The 21,570-nt window shown below is 32.7% G+C and overlaps 2 protein-coding genes across 4 annotated transcripts; one reads left to right on the top strand and one right to left on the bottom strand.

Moving 5' to 3' along the window:
* The first annotated feature begins 2,219 nt into the window (after positions 1-2,219).
* On the top strand, positions 2,220-18,794 carry LOC130894035 (pancreatic triacylglycerol lipase-like). Of its 3 annotated transcripts, none has more exons than XM_057800560.1 (9): positions 2,220-2,458; positions 5,359-5,477; positions 8,032-8,190; positions 8,313-8,558; positions 9,259-9,529; positions 10,073-10,185; positions 13,247-13,409; positions 15,063-15,393; positions 18,587-18,794. In XM_057800560.1, exons 1-9 carry the CDS (start codon positions 2,341-2,343, stop codon positions 18,660-18,662), a joined length of 1,596 nt encoding a protein of 531 aa, XP_057656543.1. In that variant the 5' UTR covers positions 2,220-2,340; the 3' UTR covers positions 18,663-18,794. The 3 variants fall into 3 exon arrangements, with proteins under 3 accessions (XP_057656543.1, XP_057656544.1, XP_057656545.1); XM_057800561.1 differs by having other exon boundaries at positions 2,264-2,458; positions 5,371-5,477; XM_057800562.1 differs by lacking the exon at positions 2,220-2,458 and adding an exon at positions 3,053-3,247 and having other exon boundaries at positions 5,371-5,477.
* Positions 18,795-19,612: 818 nt separating this feature from the next.
* On the bottom strand, positions 19,613-21,432 carry LOC130893811 (V-type proton ATPase subunit S1-like). Its single transcript, XM_057800206.1, has 2 exons — positions 20,954-21,432; positions 19,613-20,537 (listed from the first exon to the last, which is right to left on the bottom strand). Exons 1-2 carry the CDS (start codon positions 21,219-21,221, stop codon positions 19,774-19,776), a joined length of 1,032 nt encoding a protein of 343 aa, XP_057656189.1. The 5' UTR covers positions 21,222-21,432; the 3' UTR covers positions 19,613-19,773.
* Positions 21,433-21,570: the final 138 nt, after the last annotated feature.

The raw sequence follows: 21,570 nt of genomic DNA, 5'->3' as shown, positions 1-21,570 counted from the left end.
AGATTGAATATCACTGAACGGGGAGATTTGCGGTTATTCCTTACAGAACTCAAGACCAATATTGATAATTTGCTGTCAATCCATCGAGTAAATCCCTCCCATTAAAATTATACAAATTACAAGTATTTAATTTTAATTATAAAACTAGTCTTATAACAATAATAATTTATATATTTGAATAAATACCTACAACATACAAAATATACTATTTTCTTTTTTACCACTCCGAAAGGCAAGTTTTTTAAATAGAATTTATGAGAAATTATTGGTTCTTGAGCTGGGAGTCACTGTAGATTTAAAAAAAGTCAATTTGGACGGAGTCACTTTTTCGATCTTTTTTGATATCCATTCATAGCAAAATCAATCAAGAATTAATTGAAAATTTGTTTAGCTGCTTTTATTATCAGATTTTTAACTCCTCAAGCAATCAATTCTAACCTTTTTTTTTTTGAAAGCTGTTAATTCGTCATTGAAACTCAGCCAGAACGCAAGTTTCCATAGATAGATCCAATTTTCACTTTTTTGGAGATTTGGAAATTGGTAGTAGTGTCAGTTTGGGTCTCAAGCTCTGAACAAAAGATTTTAAACCACTCTTATGAGACTGATGAACTAGTCATTGGTTACAAACCTCTCCTTACAAATTGCGAGCAATTGGGGATGTTAATATCGACAAAAATGCCTATTACCATCACGCTTTTCAGAGGAGATGTAATTCAATATTCGTCGAGGCATTAACCAGGAAAGTAGTTATTTTCTCATTTGAAAATCGGCAGAATACATTTTCGAAATTATTCTAGAAATGGATAGTAGAAATCATTTATTTTTATAACGTCGTTTATTAATATAAAACATTTCCCATCAACAGGGATGTTTCTAAATCTTCTTGATTTAGATAAAAAATGAAAATGATTAAGAAACAAATATATCAAAATGTCTGAGAAATAAGAAATTGAAGAGGCCAGTTCCAAAGAGATTCAAAAGCCATATTCACTTCACTTAACTTTTTCGTCAATAAATTTAACTTTAGCAACTCTAATTTTTAGTGGTGTCAAAGAAAATTCATTGAAGTTCTATATCAGAGGTGTTAAACTCTATTTTGCAAAGGGACATATATTAAATTTTGAATTCGTAGGTGAGCCAGATTGAAAATAAAAAAATTAACTGAATTATTATTATTATTTTATTTATTTAATTATATGAGTATATAATATACGGTTGTTGTTGGATATGTTCATTCGTAAGTCTAGTGCGATGTTTGCTATTTAGACTGAAAAACTCTGCACTCACTATCAATTTTTTTTTGTGACATTATGCCAAAATCGTAACAATTATGTAACTCGACACAACAATTATGGATATCACACGCGCACGACACAAACAAATGCACAATACGTTCACAATCACTACTTCGCAGTACAATTAAAATCCTTCTCCATCCGTATCGCTTCGATTACTCGACTCAACTGACTCAAGTTGCGCCGACGCACTCTTTTAGTATGGTTAAGGAAGGTTCTAGTCTAAACTCGAAGCACGTGGAAGATTCTATTGTCCTCGACAAAAATAATAGGATATTTCCGCTTGCTGCTAAGAGATGGGGACACTGTCTTTGTCTCTCGCTTGTCTAGACACGCGCTGCCTTTGAAATTACTTATAAATATCCGTAGACTTGAGAGTAAGAGTATTTAAAACATCCGTAGAAAAATCGAATGAAGTGTAAAAGCTCCAAAAAACACACATTGCGATCGCGGGCCTTATTGATACGGCCCAGGGACCAAAAGCGGCCCGCGGGCCTATCTTTGACGTGACTGTTCTATATCCATTTTTAGTTGTTTTTTTAACATAATTTAATAAAAAAAATATCAATAATAATTTTTTCTATATGTATAGAACTGAATTGAAAATATTCATCAGTTTACATGACAAAAATTAAAAAATTTTTTTAAGCAAAACAATATAATATTATAGCTAAATCAAGGAAGTACCTGATAGGAGTGATTATATCCATAAATCTCTGGCGTCATTATTAGGTCGAGTATAATCAAGATACAAGAGACGTATAATGGGTTCATTATACAACAGTCTTGGGTGAAATAATAAATTTGTTTCCCTAAAATAATTTTCATTCATTCACAGTTGTGCGAAGGACGTTTCGTATTCTATTATTCCATATATTGGAGAAATAAAATATTTTGAAAATGGCTTACTAAATCTCTGTTAACCTCTGGACTTCGAACTGAAGATAAGCAATACAGTTCCTATATTTTTGTAAAATGTCTCGTTGTCTCAATTGAAGTTCGGAATATCAAAAAGTTATTAAGTACGGTTTTTTATCCGTTTGCGATGGTTGCCTTCGACAAAAATTCGAGTGTTTTCATGCAAACACTTTTTTATTTGATGAATCAAAGTAACATTGTGCAGGACACTTCATATAATTATTATTATATGCAAATAGGCCAAGGTACGTAAACATTTATTTCCAATCTAGACAGTTAAGAATTTTTTATTAAGGAAATCCGATTAATTTTACGTACGATCGAATTTTGAAAAAAAAATGTTATTACTCATTTTTCTCCAATATTACTTGGGATTAACATGAATAATAAATTTGATAGGTCGAAGTAGCTTTTTAAAAATATTTATTATTACCATTAATACTGAAATATGAAAACAATAAAAATCTATATTCTAAAAGCGAGTTTGAGACTGTCTTTGACGTTATTGCTCTTGAAAACACCGGCGATTTTGCTGGAGTTTCTGAAAACGCTGCTTCAGAGAAATCGACTCTGGGATGCGTGCCGTTAGCATTATATTATGGGAACATATGTTGGATGGCGACATAATTCCTCCCCCCATAGATTCCGCTTCGGTGGGTTAGAGAGGAAGACGAACATCGTGGTGGTCTATCTGTTGGGATGTTGGAGTTCGAATATTGTTGATGTATTTGCTATAAACTAAGTAGCAGTTGCCAATTACGAGGAGTCTACGAGGTCTGACTATTAAACAACGAGACTGCGCGCCTAGAGGGCATCCTAGACGTCCCAAAACACGTTTCCGTCACTATTATAGTATTTGTGCAGTAGGTAGCGAACGTATCAATCTCAAATTTCTCGTTAAATTGAATAAAACTCCAACTGAGTACTATAAATTGTTGCAAGAGGCCTATGGGGACAATTCTCTAACTCGTGCGTGTCTTTTTGAGTGGTGTAAGCGCTTTAGTGAGGGCCCAAAGAGCAAATCGAAATTCAAGGTAATGTTGATCGTTTTTTTTTCGATATTAACGGTATCGCAATGACTGAATGGGTTCCAAAAGGTCACACTGTCAATCAGACTTACTATTTGTTAGTTTTGACAACACTATGAGAACGAGTTCGTAAAAAACGGTCCGATATTGCGCCAGGACAACGCGCCTGCCAATAACGCGCTATCTGTGAAACAGTATTTGGCCAGTAAGCGCACTCCAATGATCTAACACCCGCCGTACTCACAAGATTTGACACCGTGCGGCTTTTTTTATAAAATCTGCTTTGAAAGGGACCCGATTTGAGTCGATGGAAGCGGTAAAGCAAGAAACGGCAGAGCTCCTAAAGGCATTCACCAAAGAAGACTCCCAGCACTATTTCAGTCAATGAAAAAACGTATGGAAAGGTGTGTGCCGAGGGGAGGGGAGTATATTGAAGGGGAGCATTCGAATGTAGAATAATTTTTATATTAAAACCCTTTTTCGTAACCAGTCTCGTTATTTATTAGCCAGACCTCGTAGATCTTCTGGTACACGTGGTAAACTTGTTATCAATTTTTTTATTTTGTTATAACATATTTATAGGTTATTGATGGAAGGAAATTCTTCAAATATATCCAACCAACAACTCACTGCAGGTTTTTTTTATCGGCTGAACCTTAAATATGTTTTCTATAATCAGATTTTTGGCATTATATTTTATATATATTTATATTATTTTGCTTTGTTTGCACTAATTTAATGTGATAAATTATAAAGATTATTTTTGTTGAATAATCAAAGTTCATGTTTTTACAGTCTCTGATATTTTATAACCTCCTAAATTATCTTCAGAATTCCCAGATATTTGAAAAACTTTGTAAATTCACGAATCTTATCTGTTATTCGTTTTATTTCCTCCGTTTCGTTTTTTGATTAGATATAACGATTATTTTGTCTAAATGGCCAAAGTATAGGTTCTATAAATTTCCGGAATATGAATATAAAAATAGTACAATAATCCGGTAAATTTAGACATTCGAAGTTATATAAATTCCCATCAAGCTAAAAATCAATAAAATTGTTTAAAATATAATTGAATATAGAATTTGAATGTTCCTTATCATTTTCGTGTATGGAAAAAATTTTATTAAGGTCAAAGGTCAAGAAATCGCAATTTTCAGCGAAACGGTGAGTTTTATAATAAAAATACTTCAGACAAAAATTGTAGATCATAAATTTATCTACAAAAACCGTATGGATACTTTTTTCCTACAAGCCACTGTTTCTGAGATATAATGATTCAAAAAGTTGTATTAAATTGTTTCACCAATATATTTTCGGCAGCTAACTTTTCTGTCAACATTGAAATGAACAGACTTGTTGTATTTGTAAGAAATTTCTGTTACCTGATTGTCATAATTTCATTAAATAAATTATCAATTGATGCTTTGCATTTCTCGTGTAATCATTATAGCCATTAAAGACGATACTAAATCTGAAGCATATAACTTTTACAACTTTTTGAATCTTTATATCTCAGAAACGTTGGCTCGTAGGAGAAAAAGTGTTGATGCGTTTTTTGTAGATAATTTTATAATCTACAATTTTTGTCTGAGGTATTTTTATGATAAAACTTACCGTTTTGCTGATAATCGTGAAAAGCTTGACCTTGAATAAAATGTTTTCCATACACGGAAAAAATGGGGAACATTTAAATTTTATTTTCAATTGTATTGCACACACTTTATCACATGTCCAGTATTTAAACACTCTCACTGCCAACGAAATTTCTATTGTTTGGTTTTGTTTATGCAAATTTGCAATTTTCGGTAATTTTATACATTCGATCTAGAAAATCGAAAAATCATCCGATTTCGATTAATTTTTTTTATAAATCTTCGTTTTTACTGCGAATTTATGAAAAAAAATATGGGAAATATCTCATATAGTTTTATAACTTTAAATGTGATCATAAACGTACTTCTTCGCATGTAATCGTTCATAACTTTTTTACAAACCATCAAACGCAGTTCATAAATTTTTTTGTTAATCTACAGAAAAATCGAACATTTTGAAAACAAAAATTGAAAAATTTTTAAATTGTGTGACTTATTTTATAAATATTTTTTAATTTCAAGATAATGTTATAGAGACTAAAGCATCAAAATGTTATGGAATTTATGGCTGTTTCGAATTGAATTACCCATGGACGTCAGAAAATCGACCAGTTGCGTACTATCCCGAAGAGATAGAAAAGGTAAGGAACTATTATAAGTGACAAAAACAGAATACTCGGGGTTACTTCATACCGTTTTATCCCTCCTATCACTCATAGGCGCTAAATGATTGACTGAATACACTACCACTTCACCAACACAAACTAGCATTGTCCGACGCGCGTTTTGATAATCAAATCATCGTCTTCAGACTATCATGACGATATCTTGGTTAAAGTAAACGTTCATTACGAATCATCACCATTTCCATAAATTCCGACTTAACTGACTGGCTTTATGCAAAGAACGGTTGAACTGGAACCTTGAATGAAATAACATCATCTTTGGTGGTTCTGTTTGTGCATACATGGCTGCGAAAGCTTCAAGGTGTTAAACGGGATCCACAATTTTGTATTGAAAGGCGTGTGCACTACACTGTCAAAATTGAGGTATAAAGGACTATTGCTTATGGAAGTAGGACATCTTTGAAATTTATCAGAAACAACATTCGGTTAGATTTCCCGTTCTTTCATCCATAAAACACGTCTGGGAGAACATTACCTGAGATGAGATACCGTAAAACAAAATCGATTATTTTATTATGAATTTCTATGTACATAAATCATAGAGAACATCCAATACAATACAAAAATCTTTCACTATAGAAAATGTACATTTTACTTGTGTAAATTGGAGTTTCTACCTAATGCCATTGTTGGTGACAAATAATTCAATAATTAATTTGAATTCAGTGAAAGTAAAAGTGTACTTAATATCTTCATTGCCAAATTGAAAGACTGGCGCTAAAAGGTTGGGGGTGGAGGAAGGAAAATTTCAATGACGCACAAAATTAAATAATTTTTTAAGAGAACATCCCTTTGAATCGGCTGCTGGTGCAGTATATGCAACAAACTTTCCAGGATCTCGTCCTACAGCTTGTAGACGAATTGAAGCTTCGGATTTTCAAAACTGTGTAAGTGTTAGAAAAGCATTGCTTTCAAATGATTGCAAGCAATCCAGGGTTGTGTTTGCTCTTAAATTTATGTATAGTGATCTGGACTTTTGGGAAAGAATTGTCTTCTTAGATGAAAAACATTCAATTCGTGCAATAACGGACGTATTCGCGTTCACACACCACCAAATTCAAGATATGAAGAGCAAAATGTTGACGGAAGTCCAGCAAATTTTCAGTAAACGTTTTGTGATGAATGAATATCAATGGGCATGGTATTGGTTGAAGAATTTGCGCAAAGTTCAATTCTGAAGTTTACCTTATGTTCCCATCGGTTAATCAAACTTATAATGGAAACGATTTTATTAACCAACATGATAATTGTCCTGTTGATACAGCTCACCTAATTCAACAATGGTTTCGACAAAATGTTTAGAGAGAAGCTGGCAAAAAGGCCTAATATAAATCCCATTGAACTTTTATGGGAGTGGTTGATAAAACTTACAAAAGGAATTTTTGTCCCAGAAATTTGAAGTAGCATGAGAATATCTTAATTTAAATGGAAAATTTTGTCTGAATTTAATTCACTCCATGCAAAGAAGATCAGAAAAGTATTATAAGTATTGCTTCTACTCTGTATTTTCAAGTTTTACTATGGATTATTTTAAAAGTGACCCGACCTGTAATTGAACTCGTGGGAAGCTCCCTTAATCCTTCCAGTACAGGAGACGGATCTATCAACCAAATCATTGCGGGATCTTTACTGATTTCATACCGGAAATCAACGGAATTCGTTGTTCTAGTATAAATCAATACGATTTGTTTCAATGTTTTCATTCTATAGTTCTATTTGGTAATAACATCGGAATTCCAAATCGTTTTACCTTCTTTGTTCCCTTGTAGATCACTATGAGCATTTCTCCTAATGCCCAAGGAAGTTTTTGACTAGGTGTCCATATCAACTCAAGTTCTTCTTGGTCGATTCAGAAAGATGGAATAAAAATAGCATTTGTTGTCATAGATACAACGACAAAAAGAGATTTTTTTAGGATTAGTGAGTGATGGACTTATTACGCTTTAGTTGTATTGAAAAGAAAAAAGATGGTCCGCTGTAATGGTCAAGCATATCTTGTAACCTACAGACGGGTTCGAATCAGCTGGACTGAAATGGTTGATATTTTTTTGTAAATTCTTACCTGATAACTTAATATTGTTAAACATGACAATCGAAGTGTACATGAATAAACCATTTCTTTCATGTGAACATCAGCCAAACGAAAACAATCTTTTCGAATAGTTAATATTACAAGAATCGATCGGAGAGGGACATATTTATGGAATTAAACAACAATTACCCTTTATCGATTCACTAGAGGCCTATATAAGAAATTCCAATCCGATCTTCTTCTGCAATTATTTTTCAGTTCACTTTCATGAACTTAAGAACCTCATCCTTACAGCGCTTCTATTGGTAATATTTTAACTTCTTTATCCTACAAATTACATCAGTACTTTTGATTTATCATTTTAACATATATCTTTCTATCTCGTGAAGCTCTTACAAAACCTTTGCGTCAATGTTCATGTTTACGCAGATATCTTTTGAATTAACTCTGGATACATCCATCAACCTCAATTTTTAGATTGAACCTCAGTATCTTCTTCTAACTCGTCAGAATCCGGTAAAACCCATAATTATGGATTTGAATGATTTCGATTATGACGATCCCACAGATTTTGATCCAGAAAAACCCATATACATTATAACTCATGGTTATATGGAACGTGGTTCGATTGGATGGGTAAGTATCCTGGTCCAATATAAATAAATCAAAAATTAATTTATGCTTATTCATGAAAATCTTGTAGTTCATATTTTTCATGACGTAAAACAGCTTTGTATGAAGACACTGAAATATTTCAGATACAAGAAATTGCAACTGCACTTCTGCGCCTAGAAGACTGTAGTGTGATTATAATAGACTGGCAGAGGGGTTCTGGACCACCGTACACTCAAGCGGTAGCTAATATAAGACTTGTAGGAGCTATGACTGCGTATTTATTGGCAGATCTAGCTAAATTTACTTATAAGAATCTAGATCACGTTCACGCAATTGGACATTCATTAGGAGCTCATTTATGTGGTTATATAGGTTATACACTGCAGAAGGTAAGGATGATCATTCATCAATCAGAAGAACTAGAAAGTAATTCCGTTTCTGAGAATATTTATATTTTATTATCATCGTATAGTTCGAAGTTGCTTACGAGACATATTAAAGTTATTACTACTATGATTTGTTCACTCCCAACTAATTAAATTATAGACTTTTTGCAATGAGGAATAAAAAGGTTCGTCAAATGCATGGAAACCAAATCCGGAATTGAATGCTTTTCAAGTTTCGCAAGGAAGTAACATCCATCACATGCAACTGCACTATACAGATCCATTTTTGATCGCTTCTACACGTGGTCAAAACAAAACAAGAATGTACTTCATACATAGAAGTAGATTCGTCAATGCTACCAAAGAGTTTATTTTCAAGAATTATAATAATTATAAATTATAATAATTCCTTAACGAATTTTGAAGGGAAAAATAATGTTAAATAAATTTTGAATCTATAAAAGAAATAAACACCTTATTGGGCGGCGTTTACCATCGATGGGATTGAAAATATCTCTCTTCATATGGATTTTAGAAATATTATACCTATTTAAAAAAATATTATCCCACATACAGCAAACTACATTTATACATAGGTAAACAGAAACGATCCAATTCATAGTTGCTGCTTGTATAAACACTTTCTGTTAATTCTGAAAATTTTATCAAGAAATTTTGACATCTTATTATCTAATTTTTCTAGGAATTCAATCTAACTCTTGGTAGGATAACCGGTATGGATCCTGCTGAGCCTCATTTCTCAAAAGCTAAACCTCCAGTTCGACTGGATCGAACGGCAGCAAAATATGTTGATGTTGTACATACCGATGCAAGTCAATTTATTAGAGGAGGTCTAGGAATACTAGAAAGTATTGGACATGTTGATTATTATCCTAACGGAGGCACTGATCAACCTGGTTGTACTAAAGGGGTAACTCAATATATTAGAGATGCAAATGGAAGTTTGTTCAATGGTTAGTGATACTTTTATTTTGATTGTTTTTACATTTGTTTTTTATAGTAATTTATTTTTAATAAAAGAACAATCTAGTATTATCAACAAAATTCTTCAATGAGCCAGTTTCCCTATTTATATTTCTCTTTTTCCCACTTGATTTTTCAATTACTTCCCTCCTTCTTTCTATCCATATTTTCTGGGATATTTCATGTTTCACTGTATATGCTTCACTTCTTTCTGGTTTTTTATTAAACTACATCAACGGTTATCTTCTGATAATTTTAATGGCATTTCATAGGCAAATATCAATCTCTTCTATTTGTTTATTTTATGTTATCGCTTTTCGCTGTTTTCACTCAACTGATAGATTTCAAAATGTTTATATTAGTTTTGTCTTTATCGAAATCATTGTCAATTTAATGTGTTAATGTTATTTTAATTTATCTATATTAGCGTATACGAGGGTCATGCGAACAAGCTTGTTGTATTTTAAACTGCTTCTAAATACTGGGGGATGAACAAAATAAACGTAATAATTTATTTGTTTTCATAATTTCAGGAGTTAAGAAATATTTGGCGTGCAATCACGTGAGGAGCCACGAATATTTTTTAGATAGTATAACACCAGACTCAAAATGCAAATATTTAACGATTTCGTGCCAATCATTTCAAGTAAGTGATGAAAACAAAATTCAGTTTATGTCAATCAATATTTATTTCAATATTTCTGTCACATATTTTTATTCTATGGGTTTGCTAATATGCCATACTATAGATTTTATAAGAATATTTTTCAATTGTATGCAAAATAAGTCTTTATATATATATATATATATATATATATATATATATATATATATATATATATATATATATATAGGCTTTTATGCTATGCCATTTAGGTCCATAGCCTTGTAATTTCTCTCCACTTCTTTCCGTCCATTGCATTTTCTCTCCAGCTCTGGATGTTTTCTACTCGGAAGTCTTCTTCCACTACTTTCTTCCACCGTTTTTTTTGGTCTACATCTTTTCCTCTTGCCCTCTAGTATCTTCCATGCACTAATTTTAAGAGTCTGTCTTCGTCCATTCGTTCTAAGTCTATCACATCCTAGGTTTGTTTGCTTTCTCTCAAAAATTCTTCTTAATATTTTTCTCTCCCAGATTTCCAATTTCTGTTTAGTTTTATTCGTCATTATCCAGGTTTCATAGGCCTATGTCTGAGTGGGTCTTAAAATTGTCTTATAAATTCGAACTTTCGTAGATCTGGATATCTGTCTTCTTCAGGATTGGGGATGTTGGGGTTAAGAACATCAAAAGAGAGGCAGGTTACATAGTGATTGATCTTAGCTTTATGTACTTTGAATTTTTTTGTCTTGCTTCTTCTGTTTCTTATCTAATTCTCGTAATATTTGGATTAACTTTTTTCTGTTTTATCATAAAAATGTGGTAGGATGTTCCTCAGCCTTTTCTAAACCCTCCTTGGTACTCTCCTACCAATTTTTCTGCGTATATTTCCAATCTTCTTTTCAAAATTGATGCGAATATTTTGTATATGACGTCTAACAAGGCTATTTTTCTATAATTTTCACACAATGTGTTATCTCCCTTATTGTATATGTGTAATATAATGGCTTTTTTCCATGCTTCTAGTATTGTCTCGGTTTTCCAAATCTGACAAAGTAAATTGAAAATTTCTTCTTTAAGCTGCTCATCCCCATGTTTTATTTGTTCTTTTATTACTGAATTATCTCCGGGACTTTTATTGTTTTTCATCTTATTGATCACTTTTTCAACTTCTTCTCTGTTCGGTAAAGCCTTTTTCAAGGTGATCCTCATTCGCTATTTCTTCGAGTGCATTTTCGTTTCTATCATTTTTGACATTAAATATTTCTTCGGAATATTCTTTTCAACTTCTAATTTTTTTCTTCTTCGTCATCAACAAGGTTTTCTTCTTTGTCTTTTATATATGTGGCAGTACCTTCGTTTTGTTTTATTATATGTTTACCTTCTTTGTAAAACGTTTTAATTTCCTTTCTTTGATATTCTTCCTCCATAGTTTTCATTTAGTCTTCCACAGATACTCTATTTTTTCATCCTCGTAGTTTCTTTGCTTTTTTCTTTGTTAGAATCACTTATGCTTACCTCATCTCTATTCTGCAACATTGTTTGTCATTTTTTGGTTATTTTACACTATCACTCACTATCACTCACTACAATATAATAATTACGACTTGGAAATTACTTAATAACAAAAAAAATTAACATCAAAATAATTATTGGTGTTTCAGAATAATGTTTACTTTGCTTATTAAGTAATCATACAAAAAGAAAGCCTTAATATTCGGAATATAGCCCATCGTATTCTATGGTTGTAACCCAATGTTCAGCAAGCTCTTGTGATCTTAGTATAATTACTCTTTGGGCGTAGATGCTAAAAATTGACGCACTGCATTTTTAACAACTTCTTTGGAGTAATCTGCCCGGACTAAATGCTAGATGTGGTAGGAGTTCGATACCACCAAGTTCTTTGATCTCATTCTGTGTAACTTTTGCAGTATGTGGCTTAGTATTGTTGCTTTCAATCAATTAAACCTGGATATTTCTCGACACAGCCTCATATATTCGCATGAGCTGTCCACTGTATACCTCGACATTGATAGCTGGACCTTCTGGAATGATTTGTAAGTACACTAAACCTTCATAATTCCACCAGACACACTACAAGACTTTTCGTTCGAATCGACCTCTCTTTGTGACGGGGTTTGGTAAATTTCCTTTGTCTGATTTTCCATTGGACTCCCTTGGACCCTCTCAAGGCACCAACATCTCCATTAAAAATAATAAGTGAAGATCTATGGGATATTTCTACAGAAATTAACCGAGATTCAAGTGTAACATCGAGTGTGTAAACAGCTCATTTCCCTTTCGAAAGATAATCGTTTTATTACTTGCGATGAAAAATATATTTATCTAAACAGCGTGGAAAATCAGTTGTTAGACAAAGGACAATCACCAGAACCAGTCGTGATGAGAGGTCGATTAGGGCGGGAAGTCTTGTTGTGTGTATGGTGGCATTATGAAGATTTAGTGTACTTTGGAATCATTCCAGTTGGTCGAGCTTTATAGTGAACACCGAATATATATGATTTTATTAGAAAAATATCCAGGTTTAGCTAAATGAAAGCGAATTCTTCCCTGATGAGACCAGACTAAGCCACATATGCATAGATCAAAGAACTTGCTGCCTACACGTCGGATAATTATTTATTTAGATCCATTGCAAAATTCTTGTGGAGGAAAAATTTGAATCCAAAGGAGTTGTTGGAAATACAGTTAGTCAATTTTTGCAATCAAGCCCAAAGAATGGTTTTACCAAAGTATTGAAGAGCTTGATGAACGGGTTAAAATGGACAATGGACTGAATGATTATTTGATAAACGTAATAAAGTGAAATCTATATTTCACTACACTACAAGTTGCTTTTGCTTCGCGTGCCAAAAGGGAAACGTTTTGGACATTATTACGGACATTGAGAATGCCATGACAGTGCAGATGAGAATTATTTTGGTCATGGATTGAAAGTTTTATTGCCATCCAAGGACTATAAACAAGATTAATTAATTAAGTGTAAAAGATGATATTGTAGATTACACAGATTTAATAATTATAGTATAACACTTTACAGGTATTTGAAAATATGAAACAGAAACCGAAAATTTGTTGATATTTTTAGGATTTTACGAGTGGAAGGTGTTTCGGTTGCTCTGCAAATAATGATAATTGTATTCCATTCGGTTTTCACAGCAGAAAACACTACGATCGTTATATGCGAAGTAAATGGAGTAATACCAGCCGAATTCAATATTTTATTACAGGAGAAAACCGACCATTCTGCAGTATGTATCTTGTCAATTTTATAACAAACATTTAAAGATCATTAAAAAAAAACTATTTTCAAAACAGAAGAGACCAAAAATCAAGAACATTTAGGAGCATTTATATATGTTTATATACATATTTATATTCACCTTTGAAATCATTTCGAAATTAAATATTTCTTTCCTGGCTAATGCCTCGACGAATATCAAATTACATCTCCTCTGAAGAGAGTGATGTCGTACGACCCTTTTGTCGATATTGTAATTCAATTAGCCAGGAAAGTAGTTGTTTTTTCCTTTGATAAATGGCAGATTTCATTTTCGAAATATTGTATTTCGATTTTAGAGGTGAATAGTAGAAAACCTGTATTTTGATACATTTTACACACCTCATTTACCATCGGAATCTATATTATCAGCGACTGCGTTAGATTTATACATGTACCAAATAGCGACACTCTTTGACGTTGTTTTCAGTTCGGGTTCAAGCACGAACTAGTGTTGTTAAACTGCTCTGATGAGACGTAATGACGTCGAAACTAGTCAGTAGTTACAACTTCTCCTGGAAATTATCCACCTCCTTAACAGTTTATTATGACCTTATTGAGTCGCATCTCCGATATGCCCTTCCCTTTTGGTGTACGTGTGGTGCGACTCAATTTGAGCGAATCTTTAAACTACAAAAGAGAGATGCTGGATATTTACTCAAAGGGCTCACTTGAGGGAATTCTTTGACAGTTTAAAAATTCTAACTCTTCCTTCCTTGATTATTTTTGAATCCTTTTACCTAATTCTTAAGCACGCATCTCCAATTTCTCTGTTCAGAATTAGTTGAGAGCTCAATATTTTACAATCCAAAAAAATGCACTTGCTAATTGAAATTAAATCGATATCATCTTTTTTCGCATTCCGCAATAATTTCAGAGCATATTTACTGAAAAGTGTCTTCTACTTTGTAAACGAAATAATTTTCATTCCGGACAAGCTGCAAACTGGTTTAATTTTTGCTATCGACTGTATCTTTATTTATTTTTATGTTTGTTTTTTAGTTTTTACAAGCTTTTGTCTACAAATTGTAACATTTCTCTCTCTCTCTTTCTGTATTCCTTCTGTAAGGATCCTTGGTTTGTTGCTCCTTCTGTTCTGATTAGAGCTTTGAATGATAGGAGTTGGTTATACTACAATTTGTTCATTTCAATTCCTCATGTTAATGATATGAATGATACTCATTTGATAGAAACATGAAATTAGTATTTTTAACCAAAATACAAATAGTACTATGATTCAATCGTTAAAGAGGTGAAAGCTGACATTCATCATGAACTATCAAACTTCAACAACAAAAGTAAAAACGCTCATTCTTAATATTTGTATTCAAATTGTACTCTTCTTGCAAGCTTTTCACACACATGAAATTTATGAGGATAATATGAAAAATAAAATTATTAAACTTCTAGTATAATCCCTACCTCATAATTCCACTTTCCCATGAAAATTCTCAAACAAAAATGATGAGTATTTCCTAAACGACCTTCTTGCTTTCTTTTTTCCGCTTTTACAGATCTCTATTGAAAAGACCACAATACTAACATAATTTTTTACAAAAATATTTCCAACATCGATAAATAACAAGTAATATTCGAATATATTTGATACAGTTGTTTATTTTAGAACATCACTACAGAATAACAGTTCAAGTGTCAAATTCTAACCAAAGTAGAGCCCACGGTGGTGAAATAGGTCAATTGGTATTCACCATGCATGGTACAAGCGATGGTAGGGGATCCAAAACAGAGCCTATAGGATTCATAAGTGGGTTCCATGAACCAGGGGAGTTATACACAGGGGTCGTAGCAACAGATCCAGTTCCTCATTTAAAAGCAATTGAAATAGAATGGAAATACAACAGTAGTTTATTCAATCCATTAACATGGAGGATTTTGACTACACCCAAAATATTTTTGAAGAAAATCACTGTGGAAGGAATGGAAATTGGTGAGAAGTGAGTATCATTTGCTTGAAATTATAAATGATAGTTCTTATGGAAATTTGAATATTTACTTGTTAGTCTATATGATAATATAGATAATATACCAGGGTCTGTTGAGCAACGAATCATTATTCGGTTTTTGAGTCAAAGATAATGGAAAATCCGAGAAAATTTATCGAAAGTTGTTCGAGCATTTGGGGATGATTGCCTCTTCAAGAGTGTATGAATGGTCCCCCACAAGAGTGTGGTTGGTACAACTCCGGTAACAAGACCAGGTCCCACTAGCCCCTTTTGAAACATGAAAATGTCAAAGTTTCGTAAATTAATGTAAAATCTAGATTCTAGGTTAGTTACTATTTAATTGGAAACGCTCGTGCTAGTTACTGTTTGCAATGTTTGCATACAACGCCTGCTCGGGCCCTACACACTCCCTTTACTTTCCACTTCTACCAGGCGCCTACCCACCCCTACTTTCCTCACCAGGTCTTTTAAATGCCTCTTAACATCATTTAGCACGAGCTATTGGCCTCCATTGATCAAAAACATGAGATTATGCAAAGGAGAAGAATTTAATTAAACACAGAAACCCAACTGATTTAAGATTTGTTAACTAAATTGCAGTTCCTAAGAGATTCATGGGAAACCATCCGTAACGAAACAAAACACGTCGCCGATGCAGTTGGCATTATATCAGAATCCACACTCAAAAAAAAATCTATTGTTGAAAATACGTCCGAGCAACAAGTTTCACAGGATTTCAAATCTTTTGTTGTCTTTCTTGTTTTGGAGTTCAACATGGCTAATTTGAAAACCAGATTTGTAAGCTGCGAAGGAAGTTGTAAACTGTGAAGGAATTTGTAAACTGTTTGCTCCAGTTTTAGTGCTCATGGATCTAGACTTCGAGGAACTGAAGCTTAAAACTGCCAATCTCGTTTGCATATTACCCTTCAGGCTTCGCTAATCAGTCTTTTAGTAGATTTTCGAATTCACTGAAAACTTGGCAATGAAGCACCACAAGCCAAACTCGCCTGAACCATCTGGCAATGTTGGCAATTAAGTGTGAATTGGTCAAAACTGTTAACTTTTCTGACGTTATCAATTATTCTAGTGAAATGAAAGTTAGGAAAGCCATGATTAAATAGAATATCGAACATCTTGGTCATTAAAGGAAATCTATCTCAAAATGAAAATTTACCTTCATTAGAATAAAAATAACTGATTTATTTTATGTTTGCAAAAATTTTGTCACTAAAGTTTAGTTTTTAGATTAAACTGATAGCACTAATTATTAATTATTATCAATTATCATCAGTTTTAAAAAAATTTTTGAAGGATTAGAAAATTACCATTTAATTTTTGAAACAAAACATACCGATAGCACGCAAATATTAAAAATGGGGAGGGCGAGTCTGATCCTGGTTACAGGGCCCGCAATCAAATGTGGAAGGCCATGGTTCCGCTTTCCGAAAAGGCCGAGAAGTGGTGACAAACTCGCCATATGCGCGGCGCTCCAGAACAAGTGTTACCGATGAGAACGTCAGTGCTGTAAAAAAACTCATTTTGGGTAACCAACGCAGTACTGTTCGCGATATTGCTGAAGAATTGGGATCAGCTTAGGTAGTATTGGGCAAATAATTATTGAACGGATCGGTAAACGCAAAATTTCAACCAGATGAGTGCCAAGAGTTCTGAATTGTGAGCAGAAATTCACTCCTACAGCGGTAAGAAGGAGATTGAAATTGATTGCAGCTAATAATCACCACAGAGGGTATACCACTATATTCCGGAAAGTAATCGCGCCTCTATGGAATGAAGGCGCGCCAGTTAAAGCGGAAGTTACACTATCAGCGTGTTTTGTGACATGAAAGGAGTAATTGCGGTTGAATTTCTCACTCAACAACGAGCTGTTAACGCACAGTATTGTAGTAACCTTCTAAAAAACACTGTGAAACCTATCTACAGATCAAAACGATGCTATATTCCAATGAATAGTGCGATATTGCTGCGCGACCGCAGACAGCTCGGCTTTCGATGGAAACGTTGAACGAATTGGGTTGAGAAACACTGAAACACCTCTTTATAGTCCCGATTTGTCGCCAAGCGACTATTATTTAATTAGTTCATTGAAAGAGGCACTTGGCCGATTGCGATTTGGAAGCAATAGCAGGTGGAATCCTTCGGGTGCGAATGATTATGTGATAACCCGAGGCATTTTTACGAAAGAAGCATCCGAATGCTTCCGGATAGGTGGCAAATGTGTATAGAGTGTGAAGAAGACTATCTAGAAAAACTGTAAAAATTTGCAACTAAATAATAAAATTTTTTATAGCAAAATTCCGGCTTATATTTGAACCACTTTCGTATTTATATTTATTCAACTGCATATTTAGGTATAGGATATTTATACAGGGTGTCCCAGAAATTGCACGCCAGGCTGACACGGGAGGTAGATCAGCTTTAGATCTATCAAATAAAAGCAACATGACCTCAGTAAAAGTTTTTTAGTTTTCGAGATATTAACACTTTTAGGTTTTTTCAGAAAATCTCTTTTTGCCCTATTTTTGTCTGTTATGGGCATAAAAAACCTCTAATTTATAATTCTTTTTTTTCTGGGCTACCACTAATAGTTGGTTGAGACAACCCAGTATTCATTTTAATAAAAAGTAGCACGACATTAACAAAAAAAACAACTCAATCTTACCTTTTGTTTCAAAGCGAAAACCTTAACTAAAGTTTGGTTAGCGACTGTGAAAAAAAAATGTACCAGACTGAGTCAGAAAATGTTCTCAAAAACTAGCCTACTTAGTGCTCTTTAAAAATGGTATAATATTCATAGAATTATAAATTAGAGGTTTTTTATGCCCATAACAGACAAAAATAGGGCAAAAAGTAGAGATTTTCTGAAAAAACCTAAAAGTGTTAATATCTCGAAAACTAAAAAACTTTTACTGAGGTCATGTTGCTTTTATTTGATAGATCTAAAGCTGATCTACCTCCCGTGTCAGCCTGGCGTGCAATTTCTGGGACACCCTGTATATCTATTTAATTCAATGCAATCGAATAACACAGTCTCAATGCTGATCTAGAATTACCGAATCAACAATTATTTTTTGAATTTATAATAGTTTCAATAAGACCACCAGTTTTTATTTGTGTAATTATCATACGTATTCCAACAATATTCATAATTTTTTTTATTTTTTAGCCTGACTGTATGCCCAAAACATAAATTGCCACTGGCAAATGGTATTCCTCAACTACTCATCCCATCATATTGTTAAAATAAGTGAAAAAACCGTCTTTTTATTGTTATACATTTTAATTCATTTGTTGTTATATTTATCATCGTTTTCATTATTTATTTTTACTTGTAAGGTTTTCAACGAAACAAAATATGAACTTAATTTTCCAAATCTTGTTTTATTACTATTTGAATAAGGTTCCATTCTTATTTACTTTAAAACTTAATGAAAAAGATACGGTAAGTTTCAGAAGACTAGCGCTCACGAAAAGGTTAAAACTCTTCTGGCTCAGGGGCAACGGCCGAGCATTTCTCATTTGGGTTGTTGCCTCGGTTAGGAAAATTAGAACCAGGGTCTTGATAGGAAGGATTCTCTTTCGACTTATTTTCATATTTAGTTTTAAATGTATATGTGTATTATAATTATTATTTTTGTTTATATCTCATTTTTTTTTGATAAATTTCATGATTAGCTTTATAATGGTGTAGTTTTCTCCGTTTAAAATGTTGGATAATGTAATTGATGTAGGTATTTTTATTTTAATTAGCTTGTTATATAAATCAAAATTGGGGGTGATTGATGGAGCATCCGAAAAAAATGTGGTTTAGGTCTTCCGTTTGTCCACAGATACAGTATGGATCACTAGCACATTCTACACACATGCAATTGAAATACAACTAATACTAAATGCCGATTGCTTGCTCTTGTATGTGTATGTAAATATGTACCCAGGACTGTTCCCGCGCCAGAATAAAAAATTGTAATGTCTATGCTTTCGCAAATCTTAAACATTTGCAATTTCCATATACCCAGGGACCGGTAACGTAGCCAAAATGTTAATGGGTAATATTTTGAAAAACTATAAACCCATATCCAATCATAAATATTTATTGTTATTTGTCTATCTCAAAAGTTAAGTAGCAATTCTCGTATAAAGATATATTTAATAGTACTTGTATGTACAGGGTATTCAAATGAAACAAGATATAAACATTTAGATAGAATGTGAATTTTATTATATTTCTTTTTTGTTACACTTAAAATAAAATCACAGACAAAAGAATCACGATAGGTATAACATCCACATGACATGCTTCAATAGGACAGAGCTGAAAGATAAGCTACATGAAAAAATTGACAAAACAATATTTTAATCGGATGCTGTAATAACCAAATTCTTAGTTTTGTAATTGTCAAATTTATCCATTGTTTTGATATCCATAATAGCCGTCAAAGCTATTACCAAACCAATTCCTAATATAAATGAAATGAATAGTCCAGACCAAATGGGTACTGTAATGAATGGGACACAATCATTTACATCTCCAAATTTTCCATTTTTCGAATCTATCTGAACTTGTAAGTCATACAAACGTAATTCCACACCTGAATTATCTCTGAATACTGTTTCACCATTGCAATGATAAGAAAAAGACTTTGGAGCAAAAATATTTTCAACTGCAGACAAATTATAATCTCCATTACTTTGTGTATCGGTAATCTTCACAGACGGCATGTACCAGTATCCATTTTGCCAAGAAAAGCTAAATCTTAATGTAATCTTTCCTCTGCTACTTCGAGGAATATTAATATTTAATCGTGTATCGTAAATAATCATATCATCAGCTACATTCCCTAAATATATTTCTGAATCATCCTTTTTGAACAGTAAAGGTTTAGAAGAATATAGTAATGCATAAATATCGTTTTTAATGACATTGACTGTCTTATAAATTACTGGACCTGTAGGAATATCTTTAGTAGTTTGATCTGTATTAGTATCAGTGGTATCAAGTTGTCGTTTTGAACGAGTCAGTTCATAGTTAGGAATTATAATGACTGATATGAAATTAGTAGAATTTTGTACATTTTGTTCAATGATATTGTAATCTTCTTCAGAGTTTCCAGTAAGTTCTGAAAGTCAAAATTAAAAATATGACCAAATAGTATAATTGCTAGTGCACAATATATTGTTGCTACCTAAGTTGAAATCCAAGCATAACTGTGGTATTTTATTGTTTTAGGAAAAATTATATCCATAAAAAAACTATATGATCTAAAACTCAAAATAGAATAATCTTAATAAATTTTTTCATTAATTGAATATAGAGCACACAAAAAAATTTGATTTTTTCTTGATTTGTATATATTTATAAAAAATTCACTTCCTATATTAATGAGCAGTACAACATTGGAAATTTTGTAAATGCAATTTTAGTCATTTTACCACACAGTCTAAATGTGCTAGCTCATGATCCCAAAGTTAGTTCATATCCATTATCACAAAAATATTTCATGGTGCATCAAAAATAATTTATAGACATACATACCAATTATGTTATCATACTCCAAAACTCCGTTTGGACTATAGATCGAATAAAATCCTTTCATCGCAGACTTTATATTACCAGACAAATAATTTGGACTCTGGAAAACAAATACATCTGGAATTTTCAATTTTTGTACAATATCAGCAAATTCTTTTGTGGAAAATTCTTGTAAGGAGGATATGTTAAGTTCATGAGTACTCCATAGGAAAAGGGCAGCGCTTGTTAAATAAACATTAAAAATACTCAAGAATGCAATTTTAAAAAACATTTTAATCGTGAAATTAATCACCCAACAAACTTAAATCAATATTTTCCCGGTGAAAGATGGAGCTTTCACAGGTCGACAATGTACATTAGTTCCGAGTATAGTAAATTCAATTAGTATTTTATCTATGGTACTAGGTCTCTTCAGTTCTGAGTTCCGATGCAACACTAATATCTACATAAAAGAATTGGAAAATTTGAAACGGTTAATATTAATTCTGTAAAAAAGTCTTTTAATGATATCCTATTGACAAGGAAAAGAAATATACCAAATTATTGACATTTGTTGAAGGTAACTGTTGTCTTTTAGTTTGACAGGCTAAGCTAAGAAGAACTTTGAAAATTTTTGACAC

This window comes from Diorhabda carinulata, chromosome 5 (genome assembly GCF_026250575.1).
Source record: "Diorhabda carinulata isolate Delta chromosome 5, icDioCari1.1, whole genome shotgun sequence".
Lineage (NCBI taxonomy): Eukaryota > Metazoa > Arthropoda > Insecta > Coleoptera > Chrysomelidae > Diorhabda > Diorhabda carinulata.
This window is presented reverse-complemented; position numbering and strand designations above follow the sequence as displayed.